This window comes from Lycorma delicatula, chromosome 9 (genome assembly GCF_047948215.1).
Source record: "Lycorma delicatula isolate Av1 chromosome 9, ASM4794821v1, whole genome shotgun sequence".
In the NCBI taxonomy this organism is placed as follows: Eukaryota; Metazoa; Arthropoda; class Insecta; order Hemiptera; family Fulgoridae; genus Lycorma; species Lycorma delicatula.
In genome coordinates, this window is record NC_134463.1 from 121,923,748 (window position 1) to 121,937,867 (window position 14,120).

General features: G+C 29.6%; 2 protein-coding genes across 4 annotated transcripts in view; both read right to left on the reverse strand.

Annotated features, from left to right (window-relative positions):
• The window catches only part of LOC142330137 (uncharacterized), a 36,264-nt gene that overhangs the window by 19,952 nt on the left and 2,192 nt on the right, over nucleotides 1–14,120 (reverse strand). The gene's annotated exons all lie outside the window — the stretch shown is intronic.
• The window catches only part of LOC142330136 (anaphase-promoting complex subunit 1-like), a 61,587-nt gene continuing 57,654 nt past the window's right edge, over nucleotides 10,188–14,120 (reverse strand). The window contains exons 9-10 of the mRNA XM_075375231.1: nucleotides 12,486–12,675; nucleotides 10,188–10,483 (exon numbers count right to left, since the gene is read on the reverse strand). Coding sequence (XP_075231346.1) covers nucleotides 10,446–10,483; nucleotides 12,486–12,675 — 228 coding nt within the window. The 3' untranslated portion in view covers nucleotides 10,188–10,445. The remainder of the gene's footprint in view (nucleotides 10,484–12,485; nucleotides 12,676–14,120) is intronic.

Sequence of the window (14,120 nt, forward strand, 5' to 3'; positions counted from 1 at the left end):
ATAGAACTATTGCGATTGTCAACTATATTTGTGTAAGTGCAATGTGTTATAGTGAATTTAGGCAGATGCAAACTTTAGACGAGGAAAACGTACAATGTTAATCTACTGTACTACTGCAATAACCTGCAAGGTCAGGTTTTGATAAAAGTTTTAATTTTATGACGACAAATTTTAAACTTTTATCAAGAACAAGAAAAATGTGATCTATCAGATGAAGCATTGAAACATTGCATCTTTTAAACCGTAATAAAAAAGGAGTCCGACAAGGATGTTCCCTATCCCTGTACTTTTTAAACTTTACATAGAACTAGCAGTTAATGATGTTAAAAACCTATTTAGATCGGTACAAGGTGAAAAGATAAAGATGCTACGATTTCCTGATGATAGTAATTCTTACAGAGAGTAAAAAAGATTTAGAAGAAATAATGAATGGCATAGATGAAGTCCTGCACAAGAACTACTGCATGAAAATAAACAAAAATAAACAAGAACAAAATGAAAGTGATGAAATGTAGAAGGACCACTGAATATAAAAATAAGAAGAGAAGAGAAAAGATTACAGAAGCAGAAGAATTTTATTCTTTGGGAAGTAGAATCACTAAAGATGGACAAAGTAGAAATGACAAAATGCTGAATAGCACAGTCGAAATGAGCTTTCAGTCAGAAATATAATTTGCTTACATCAAAAATTAATTTAAATGTTAGGAAAACATTTTTGAAAGTATATGTTTGGAGCATAGCTTTATATGAAAGTGAAGCTTGGACGATTGTGGTAAAAAAAGATTAAAAGCTTTTGAAATGTAAAACAAAACAATTTTAATATTTTACGGCACGGTAAAATGAAGCATGTATATGAAATGTAGCAAAAAAATCCAAGCGTTTCAAAACATTGCTATCTCGCTCGTATATATCTGTAGAACACTTCACGCAGTGTAAATTTCAGAATGGTTAATAATGGCGTCAATGCACATGATTTGTACTTATTTTGAAAATTCATAACTTTAATCAGAATCAAATTTTGAAATGTTTACATTAGTTTGTTCTTATATAGACGTATATATATTATGTGGAAAAATTAAGATTTTTGTCCCAAGCCTGTCAACACAGATAAAAAGCTAAAACTTTCAAAAGTTTAAATTTTTTAATAATAATAAAAAAAGAATGAAAAGCTTTTCAGTTCTTACTCAAGCTACGGTGAGTATGGTAGCTTATGTAATAATAATTTTTAAAAAAATAACTTGATATTTCACCCCTTCATTGCAAATTTAAACTGTAAAATGGAATTTGTTATTAGATATAAAATTTTAATGATCATTTTTACTTATTAACTTATTAAGGGTTTCAATGTAAAGGACCAAATTAAAAGGAGAATTTGATGAAAAAGAGATGTTTATCTTGCAATGTTTTGACATAATCCAGTCCAAAAACATTAAAGTTTATGCTAATGTCTGCAAAGCCAAAAATGAAACGTGCTGCTAAACAAACATGGCCACCAGTCACAAGCAGGCTGGGATAAAAATAGAAAAAGACCTGTTTTGAATTGCTAATTTATTAGGGAATAACTTATAAAAAAATTTTAAAAAATGATGAAGCAACCAAAAATATTTTGGTTGAATGACTTCATATGGATTGATTCATTATAGTAATATGCCATAACAGTATTTCTGACTGAAAATACTCATTTATTTCGCATCAACATGTTCTATATGATACACTGATTATAATGGAAAACTAACAGAACTCATTTTTATAGTTACAATATCCTGAAACAGTAACATTCCTGCAAAGTCAATAATAACAAAACTACTTGCTTTATAAAAAAAAAAAAATGATATTTATATAACTATCTTTTTATAGCGACTTAATATATTTTTAGAAATATTTAACAAATACTACGTTTGTTTTTTTCTCAGTTCACTCCCCATCCTAAATCTGCATTAAGAAGCTTCACTTCAAAAAATTATTTTTGATGTAAAATAATACCCAGTGTAATAACAAACTAAAATCATTTTATGTAAATTTTTTTTTTTTTGTCTTCAGTCATTTGACTGGTTTGATGCAGCTCTCCAAGATTCCCTATCTAGTGCTAGTCGTTTCAAACATCCTTTTTTATGTAAATAATATATCTAAATTGTTATTACTCTATTATTATATGTTATAAAAGCTTGTTTTACAATACTGAAAAGAAATCAAAACTACTTACCCTTTAATGAAACAATTTTTATAAATTATGTGTTAATTTTACAACTATGAAGTATTTATAATGAACATATCTTTTTAAAAGTATTATAAGTGGTGATTTTGTTTTTTGATGAGAAAAAAATTGTAAATTACCTCATATGTTAAAAAGTAAAATTGATGCAAATGTAAAAAAAAACACTCAATATACCATTAAATTACTCAGTAACTCTGAATATAATTTCCCTGGATGCTCTTGGCACATTTCAGTGGCTAAGGATCTTAGCAGACAATATCATCAAAAACAAAGAAGATACTTATAAATGATAAATAAAAAAACAAACTTATTTTAAAGTAAATAAATACGTTTTGCAAATAAAATTTTTACGGTTAATAATAGTAAATGAGGGAATGGATCAGGAGACCACAGAAAACTATAAATAAAGCTATAATAAATGCATACAAAAAATAACTTTACTAAAAATTAACAAAGAAATCAGAAATTAAATGTTTTTGGCTAAGTATAATTTATATACCAAACAAAAATTATCTGTTAAACAATAAACCATGTTCAGTAATTAAATAAGAAAATTCAAATACATAAAAACAATGGAACCTGTACAGGAGTTGAAGGGAATCTTTGACAGAAAATAAAAACCAAACAAAAAAGCCAATAGCTTAACAAAATTTAAAAATTTACATTAACTGCATTATTACCAATACCACATTCCAGTTTAAGTATGAACATCTACACAATTCTGGAATATTTGAACAACTTTAATCATTTGATAATAATTCATTCAAAAGCAAATTTTACAAATTCATTCGCTTATTGAAATGCAAAAATATATTAAAAAGCCTATGTAATAAAAAAAATTGTACTTTAATTTTAAGCCATTCAATTTTGGATTGATCACCAAAGATTTGTGTTATAAACAAGACTTGTTTTGTAATAATACAATAAATTATTTTGTATCAACATTTTACTCAGGACAAAAAATTTCCTAAATATTTGACATACTTGTTTATTATAAAATTATTTTATTCATACTTTTCAAAGTTATTTTATTTTGTGATAATAAATGCAATATGAATATACAAGCTACAAGGACACATACTATTAGAAATAATACCACCCTAAGTAGTTGCTACAAATTATTTACACCAATGTAAATTAAGATTTACAAGTAGGCTAAAATATACAAGGCTGTTACTAAAGCTGTTCTGTGATCATCGAAAATCATGGTTCACGAACCATGATTCATACACGAGGAATGTCTAGGATACAGAAGTAACTGAGGAATGATCGACTCGAGACTGTACAAAACTACACTTCTTCATTTACATTCATACATATCATCCTCATTCATCCTATGAAGTAATGCCTTACGGTGGTTCTGGAGGCTAAGCAGAAAAAGAAAGATCCCTGTATCCTTGGGCATTTTGGGTGTTTTAAAAAAATTCTGTTATAATTTTGTACTTGTGATAGGTGAATGATATGAAAATGTTTAGAAAGAGAACAAAATGAACACGCTTTTTTTTCGAATTATAATATATTTACATATATTTTTTTTTACGAAGGATTCGGCGATTATATTTCTTCTTCGCTTCCGTCGCCCCAATTTAGCGAATATACCAGCTGCAGAGGCGTGCCTGTGGCACGCCCCCCGCAGCTAGGCCCTGTGGACCGGTAATCGCTAGCGGACAGATTTGAGCGTGTTCAGCGAAAGATCGGATCTGTACGTATTACGTCAGGTGAGTGCGATCAAAACACAGGGCTAAACGAATTAATTTCCGGACGATCAAGAACCGGTCGATCAAGAGCGTACCCGCTGAGTTAAACATTTAGCGCTCGACTTGCCGATGCTCTATGGCTTAATCGTTTGGGATATTTTTCGTTTAGTTTTACAAGTAGAATCCGAAAAAGTATGGCCAGCCCAGTACTTTAGAAACACTCTGTATACACATACGTAATCGTCCCTATTAAAAATACATTTAAAAGTTAAGCTCTATGGTTTATTCGTTTGGGATATTTTTCGTTTAGTTTTACAAGTAGAATCCGAAAAAATATTGCCTACCCAGTACTTTAGAAACACCCTGTATACACGTACGTAATCATCCCTATTAAAAAAAATTAAAGCTCTATGGCTTAATCGGTTGGGGTATTTTTCGTTTAGTTTTACAAGTAGAATTAGAAAAAATATTGCCAGCCCAGTATTTTAGAAACACCCTGTATACACGTACGTAATCATCCCTATTAAAACAAATTATAGCTCTATGGCTTAATCGTTTGGGATATTTTTCGTTTAGTTTTACAAGTAGAATTAGAAAAAATATTGCCAGTCCAGTATTTTAGAAACACTCTGTATACACATACGTAATCGTCCCTATTAAAAATACATTTAAAAATTAAAACTATTTGATAGTAGATTTTTTGTTTAATCATATTAAAGAATTCTTTAAATTTTAAATAACTGCGTTTAAATATTTTTTTCTTATCGATGTAAGACAGGTGAGGACTTTTAATTTTTATATACCTGCTATTTCTACAACGTCATAATCCATTTAAAAATTAAATCTCTCTCAAAGTTGATTTAATATTTAAATACCTCGTAACTATGTTTCCTTCTTTATTTAAATACCTTTTTTCTTTATTGGGAAAAATTTAGTACTTTTTAACAAGATCCGAATTTTTTGGACGAAAAACGCAAATATCTCGAAAACGCTCGGTCCTAGCGCTCTGAAAAATGTTTCAACCTCCCTCGCCAAATCCCATCCGCTCCCAGCGGTTCCCGGCAGAAGATAGTATTTTCAAGCGCCCCCGGGGCGCCGTTCGGAAATAGGGGAGGGGGTGCGACGGGGTGCCGCCGTAATATCTCGGCAACCGCCGGTCCGATTTTTACGATTCAAACGGCGTAAGTATCGGCAGGTCCAGCGCTAACCGTTTAACATCGGGTACGTTCTTGATCGACCGGATATTGGTTATCCGGAAATTAATCGTTTAGCCTTATATTTTGATCGCACTCACTCGACGTAAAACGACGTAAAATCAGATCTTTCGCTAAATACGCTCAAACCTGTGCGCTAGCGAAGCCGCAAAGTATAAACTTATCAAGACTGAAAAGTAGCAAATAAAAAATATTTTTAAACACCACTAGTAAATTAAACGCACTAAAATATAAAACATAATTTTAGGACGGTATCTCAGAACGGATTTGACGGTGACATGTAATTTATTCTTAAACGTGACGAGCAGCTTAAAGAGTGGGGTTCAAACACGAACGATAACTTTTAACAATTGTTAACCGTTTAATTACACCTAATGTTCTACAATAACAAAGATTATCACAGGTAGTTGTTTTATTTTTTAATTATTACTTAATATGATACATACTAGAATTAACAATAAATATTATAGAATTGGAGGACATGAAAACAGACACAAAATTACATTAATTTTCTCTAATAACTCTACTATTTGTTAACCGATTTAAAAAAATAAAATGACATTTTGTTCAAAATAAAAGGCTTAATATTTTAGCAAATAATAAATTTTTATAAAAGTAATATATACGGAGATATAACGGATTAAAAAATAAACATGGCTGCCATTTTGTAATTTTCAAAGGTATTTAGGTCCTGAATTTTTGATAATTTTAAACTTTATTACCAAGATGCTTCCAAATATTAATCTGATTCCTCTATCCGAACTTGAGATATAAATTTTTATATAAAAATAACAAAATGGCGGACAGGAGAGAACGAAGGGGAAATCGCCATTTATGCTAAGGATATTTTTTGTTTAGTTTTACAAGAAGAATTCGAAAAAGTATAGCCAGCCCACCATTTTAGAAACACTTTATATATATATATATATATATATATAAAGTGTTTCTTTAGAGCACCGGTTGAGACACTGGGCTTATTGAACCTTCGGAGCAGGGTTATACTCAGCTCCCGAACAGACCAGACCTGAGGCCCTCTGGAATATTTTCGTTTACACTGATTAGCACTCCATCACTAAATTTGTTAACATATGCTGTTGTAGAATGGAAATTTTCGAAACAAATGGTATTGTAAAACGGGTACATATGGTTTTAGGTGGTGGTAGAATGGTAATAGTTAGGAAAGCGGGGTCTAAAGTTTAAAAAAACAAAAAAGCCAAAAGTATAGGTTACGGCGCGTGCCCTTCCTTTTTCCTGTTCAGCCTCCGGGAATTACCGTCAGAAATTACTTCAGAAGGTGATGTATACGAGTGCAAGTGTAGTTTTGTACAGTTTCAGGTCAACCATTTCTGAGATGTGTGGTTAACTGAAATCCAAAGAACACCGGTATCCACAATCTGGTATTCAAATCCGTATAAATAACTGTCTTTACTATGACTTGAACGCTGGAACTCTCGACTTCCAAATCAGCTGATTTGAGAAGACACGCTCACAGGTTGTGCCCGAGAGCTAGAAAAGTACACTTACATTGTTTCTTTATATTTTTTACATCTATTATTAAAATTTAAAACCTACGTTAAATGTCATTTATCTTTTAATTATTATCTACTATTGTTACATAATTTTTGACAGGCGTACATTAATAATGACACTGAACGATCGTATATGTTGTACCAGAATATTGTTCAGCAATTGTCGGTGGACAATTAGAAGGCAAATCTTTATTAGGGCGGAATTTACCGATGTGAATGTCTGTAGAGTAATTTGCATCAGTGGCATCTCACAGAGGGCGACTGCTGAGTGGTCAGTTTCTATTGATGAATTTTTACACCCGTAATGGATTTTAATTTATTATTACGGTCTTGTATTATTTCTTTTATTGAATATTTTTCGTTGTCATAGATACAGATTAGTAATTTTTTACTTTTCTATAGTTACCATCTCTTGTCAAATATTTTTTTGATTAAATACGTTGCTCAAATATACGGTCTACTAAGGATCTTATTGTAAGTTTTTACTTATTTTATTTAATAGTTTATATTTTTATAGTAAATTTTATTACAAAGTTTTGATTTTCATGTTAATGAATATTATTTTCTAAATATTGATATGATCTGCAGGGAAAAATCGGTCTGACTCGCTAATATTCTTTTAACAACTAAATAGTTTTTTCATATTTGAGTAAATAAAACGACTCATAAAATTGTAAAATTTCACTATATAGTCCAAATTAATTCAGATTTTAATGGGCAAATAAAACAAAACAAGTTGCATTGTTTTCAGAACGGCAGGTGAAAAACAAAACATTAGGATTAATTTATTTTAAATTAATATTTTCAATATAATCTTATAAGAGCCGATCGGAAATCAATAGAAAGGTAAAAAAAAAAAAACAAAAAAAGGATGGACTGAGCACCTCATACAAATGGAAATCAGAACTAAACAAAACATTGATTACAACAAATGATTATTACCGAAAAAAATGAGGTCAAAAAGATAGACGACACATCGCCGGCAAATTTTTTCGCATGTTTTATCGTATGTCATCAAAGTTTTTATCACATGTGTTGTAATCGGAGGTATATCGTCGATCGGTATCCAAAGGGCTAGGAAGCCATCATCGAGAGACAGTCGCTAAGAAGTCTGTGTCCTCTGCAAGGATGTTAGATTAATCTACAAAAATTCCCCTTTTAATGCTTCAAATTTAAAAGATGTAGTAAAAATTACCAACTAATTAAACACCTGAAATCTAACAATAGGGTTTTATTTCATTTTAAATTTTAAATTAGATCTACTCCCTCCACCAATACCTGTGACACTACCACCACCCCTCTCTCAACCACCCTCGCCACTCTCCTCTATACACAACATTCTCCTCCAGCCGCTCCTCCTCTCTCTCTCCGCCTATCACTCCTATTATTCAAATTATTAATAAAGACCCGGAAGAGGAAGACATTCATCCGCACAAGAATCCAGATTTTACATCCATTTTCATACCGCAACAGCCAAACCTACCAGACACGTCTCATTACATTAATATTCTACTAATTTAATTTTTATCCATAGTATTTTTCGTTTTCCACTTTATTTATTTCTGTAAATGTGTAATTTTGGATAATTTCCCAAGAATATTTTATACATCCCTCCAATGCGCATAAAAGTATGTTGTGCTAATTTTTTTATTAATTTTATTAAAACAGTAGGTTAAATAGGGGGGTCAAATTCGACCTCCCTACTCAACTTGTGTCTTTTGAACATCGATTGACATATATCCTCGCTTTCTAATGTTCAAGGTACATGTTGGTAAATACTGGTTCTTCTGACTCAGAATGAATTAAAAGAGAAAGTATTATTTGTATATTGAACAGAGAGGACTGGACTAAATGGGTTAATTAGTCCAGGTTGCATTAAAATTAGGTGGCTGTAGAACGAGAAGTTTAAATGTTTAATTAGTAAAATGTAATATTTTTGAGTAGCCTGTCTTTGGTATATGAATTTCAGAGAAAACTAATAATGTTGAACATTATTTAAGATTAACTTAATTCTTTTATCCTTGCGTTCATTAAGCCAACTTGGCAAACGCGCTCGAGGTCTTGGAAAACGTGCGGTAGTATTTGTAAGTGAATTTTTGTATGTTTGTTATAATTCTAGTTTTTATCGATAAACACAAATTATTTTACTTTTAATCGTGTTATTCTGTTTCTTTTACAGGGCAAAAAGATTTGCCGTTATCAAATGCCAAGGAAATTCTCTGCTATGGACTATTCGGATTTTATGATCTTATGCTTTGTTATAATATACATAATTGCATTTATAACACTGACATTTTTTCATTAGATTCGGCTAGGTTTAAAGATCAGGGGTGAAGTCACAAGTCAGGGTCAGGTCACAGGTCGGGGTCAGGTCAAATTCACCGGTCACGGGTCTGACCAGTGACCCAAAAATTTGACCTGACCCCAATGGAGCGTAAATTACGGTTTTCGGATAGATGATAAATTTTATAATCGGTTTCTGAGGCCGTGCGGTCGTGAGGGGTGGTAGTTTAGTCGGTAGGGTGCCGGAATAGATACGCACAGTCTGTAACAGCTTGCGGAACCTGTTGGCGAGTGTTCAGAAGTGGAAAGAGAAATGATCATTTGTAAAATAAACAGAGCATACAGGAAAGTTGAGAAGAATTTTGTACTACATAAATTAAAATCTAATAATGTGTTAAACAAGTATGGTACATTGATTTATAATATCAAATGAAAGATCAATAGGTGGGTGGAATATATTGAAGAGTTATACAGAGGAAATGAATTAGAAAGTGGTGTTACATAGGAAAAAGAGGAAGTCGGGAGAAACAATACAAGATCTGAAGTTAAGAGAGCATTAAAAGATTTGATTGGCAGAAAGACTCCTGGAATAAACTGAATACCTGCAAAATTACTGCACAGTGAAGGTAAGGAAGCGATAGGTAGATTATAAACTGGTGTAGAAATAATGTAGATGGATCACTGAATATAAAAGTAGGAAGAGAATAGTTTATGGAGGTAGAACAATTTTAATACTGGAAAAAAATATAGTTAAAAGAGACAGAGTTGTAGGTCACATAATAAGGCATCCTTGAATAGTCGCTTTAATATTAGAGGGACAGATAGAAAGGAAAAGTTTTGCAGGCAGGCAACGTTTGGAATATGTAAAACAAATTGTTAGGGATGTAGGATGTAGGGATTATACCAAAAAGGAATGACTGGCACTAGATAGGAAATCTTGGAGAGTTGTATCAAACCAGTCAAATGACTGAAGACAAAAGAAAGGTTTTAAATAAAACAACACAGTCATTAATGTTTCATGTGGTGCTACTGTACTGTATGTACAATGGCGACTTTGAACAAAGTTGTTTGGTGTTCTCACAACAATGTTGAAATGACGAAAGCTCTGCCCCCCCTCTATTTACTTTTAGATGTCGGATGCAATGGAGATAAGTTTCAAATAACATTTTATTTGAGTACCTACTCAAATAGAAGAAAAGGTAAATAAATAAAGCTGTAGTAGGGGAAGATAAATAAATTCACTTAATAGTTGTATGGTTTTATAACATGTCTATTATTATTATTAGATATTTACAAACAAATCTTTGTTATAAGAAAATAAATATTGGTTGATTATTCTGATTAAACTATAGTATGTTCTCACAAAACAATTTAAGCACAAACCACGGAAGCAAAATGAACTGTTCTGGCATTTGCCTTACAACCAAGGGAAACCATGGAAAAACCTTGGTCAGAACATCGACAATATTTTAAACCATACAGCATTACAAAAAAATAAACGTTACGATCAGAAATAATTGTAAGTTCTTCCAATTATATAACATTCTGAAATAAAATAAATTGAGAAAGAAGCCCTACATTAGTTAACATCAAACATTTACAACTGTCTTTACACATTCATGATTATAAATACAAATAAGAATAAACCCTTGTTTTGATATACATGAAATTAAGTTTTAATGCCTTAATGTATACTTACTGGGCAACATGAAAGTTTTTATTCATAATATTTGTAATTAACACTAAATATTTTTAGTTTTTCTTTTGTAAAAGAAATAACCATTTTCACAATTACATAAATAAATAGTATAAAAGTAATTAAATTAAAAAAAGTTTTTCAGTAATAAAATAATTGTTAATATAAATTTAACACAACAAAATCAGAAAGAAAGTAACCAAATAAATATAAAAAAATTATTGTACTTGAAATAATAATTAACAATATTACCTTCTATGTCGAAAAAAAAATGAATTTTACATAATATAAAACTAAGTCATCTCGGTGCAAATTTGAACCGTCAAAGAATTAAAACTCGAGTAATTTTATTACAGATAAATAAAGAATATACATACACTAAACAACCTAGTTAAACAAAACATATATTATAAAATACAGCAAATGTCTATAAATACTTATTCGAAAAGATTGTTATAAAAACTGTGCCACGCTTTTATTTTACTAAATATTTTCATCACTTTTAATTTTAAAATTTAATAATTATTACATTTATTTATCGATTATTTATTAGACATTTATATAATTAATTTTTTACTTTTCAGTGCATTTTTATATTTGTTAATATATTATATTTTTTGGTTAAAAATTCTCAATTTGAATTCTTATTTCTTAACTCTTTAGAGGGTTGTCTAATTTGTTTCCTTTTTTTATTAATGTTAATATTAATATTAGTTAAATAAAAGCTTTTTTAAAAAATAATTTTTTATATGTAATCAAATATATTATTGTAATTTTTTATTTTATTTTTACTTTTTAGTCTTAACGATCAACTTTTTACATCCAAAAAAAAATATTCTTAATAATATTTATATCTGAATATTATTGTTTGTTCAAGCTTGTTTGGTTTTAATATTTGAAAACATTACTCAAATGTAATGTACATGTTACTCATGTACGATGTGAAGTTAAACTTAATATAAAATCATAATGGGGCTTTAGATTCATTCAAGATCAGCGTTATTTGAGGAAAAAAATGTTCAAGAAAACACATTTAAACTTGCGATTTGTACGGTCTCACTTGAGAACTTTACACAACTTTTTTACACCAAATTTTCTGACTGCTATGGTTCAGGGCTTAAAATGTTCATAATAAACATACTCATCATATATTATAAACTACAGTAATATACAAATCTGCGTTTGAGGCAAACAACATAGAAATTCCCGGTCTTAAGTTGTAACATACAAAAATGAGAAAAATGTAACGTTACATTATAAACATTAGAAAAATTTTGTCATACTAGTTTTAAATTATACACATATGAAAGAATCCTATTAATTTTCCCAATCAATTTTCTTAAAAGGTCATAACAATTCTCTAATAAGCATATTGTTAACATGTCTTTCCGAAATATAAATCTGATCAAAAGATTTTTGATAAATGTTACAAATATTAATTTATTTCTTTATATGGAAATTAATATGCGTTTTAAAATCAAAACTGCAATTAAAAGACTTTTGGCAAAATTTACATACGTAATTTTTCCTTTTGGGATGTAAATTAATACGCAACTTTAAATTAGAAAGACGATTAAACATCTTCTGACAAAAAGTTACAAATATAATTTTTCTCTTTTGTATGAATATTAAGATGTCTGTTTAAAGAGCTTTTGCGATTAAACGACTTTTGACAAAACTTACAAATATAATTTTTCTTTTTTTTATGAATATTATTAAGATGTCTCTTTAAAACATTTTCAAAATTAAATGACTTTTGACAAAAATTACTATTATTTTTTTTCTGTTTAGTATGAATGTGTCTCTTTAAATAACAGTTACATCTGAGATATTCACAAACCAATTCTTTACCTTTTTGCTCAAGCAACTTGTTTTCACTACTTATATTCTCTATTAAATTTTCTATCGTTACATCACCGTATGCACAATTACATTCAATGGAGCTTTCACTTATAATTCCATCATTTAATGAATTATTTATGCTCTTATAAGTAATAAAATTATTGGTACTTCCCTTGATGGTTCCTTTATCCATAGCAACCTGCAAATTAAGTTATTTTTTGTTATAATTATGAATTAATAAAAAATTATTTTAATTACAATAACATTAATAAGTGTTATCTTTCAAAAAGCCACAAAATATGTATAAAAAATTGAATAATTTAAACATATATTCATAATCAACATGGTATTGAATATTAATTAATCATAGAGTTAACTTTAGTATAATAAGGAACTTTACTTATTTTATAGTATGTTTATACTCTTGAGTGAAACTTTATTATGAAATGCATGTTTTAGGAAAACCAACAAAACTAATTATTTAGCAAATTTATAACAGGTCAATATATTTATTACTTCTACATTCATATTGATCACATCTACAAACCCACACATTTTATATACACGATGTCTGGGGTGAAGGTATCTAAAACTAATGGCCTACATTTAGGAAACCAGTCCTTGAAATCCCTTACAACATAAGCTCAAACGACAGGATATATCCCCAAGATTTGTTCAGTATACTCTCAGATTCAGCAGAATACACAAATGCAGACAAGCCGACTCCAATCCAACTGTCAAGATACATGCTTTGGTGCATGTTTTGCAACTTCAGTGCATGCTTTGGTTAGTAGTTTCAATTAGTTATGCATGTTCAATGGGTTGTACAAACTGAATTAAATATCAATTCTCCTACATCCAAGACATCATATTCCAAACATATGACTTTAAGAGAGACTGGAAGCTTTGTTTAAAGAGCTTTTATCATTAAATGACTTTTGACAAAAGTAACAAATATAATTTTTCTACTTATTATGAATATTTAAATGTGATTTTATTATAACTTTGATTATATTCAATAGATTTTTCTTTCATAATTCTATCATATATTGAATTATTTACACATCTCTTTTGAGTAATGCGATTCTTGGTACTTCCCTTGTATGTTTCTTTATCAATAATAACCTGTAAATTAAAAATTACTAATAATTCAAAGGTAATTATAAATAACGTACAACTATTTGAATTGCAATAACATTAAGTATTATACCTTGTAAAAAGTCACTAAACATGTATAAAAAAATTGAATATTTTAGATATATTCATAATCAAAGTGGTTTTGGATATTAATTAATCACCAATGAGTTAACTTTATTATAATAAGGAACTTTACTTCTCTTGCAGTATATTTACACATTGGCTGAAATTTTATTATCATAAGCATGATTTAGGAAAACCAACAAAACTAACTATTATGCAAATTTATAACAGGTTCTATATTTATTATACACATTTTATCTATATACATGCTGATCAGACCTACAAACCCATACATTTTATATACAGGAAGTCTGGGATGAAAGCATCCAAAAACTAATGGCCTACAAGAAAACAGTCGCTGTTATCTCTTAAATATAGGCTCGAACGGCAGAATATATCTCAAAGATTTGTTCAATATACTCTCAGTCACCAGAATATGCATGT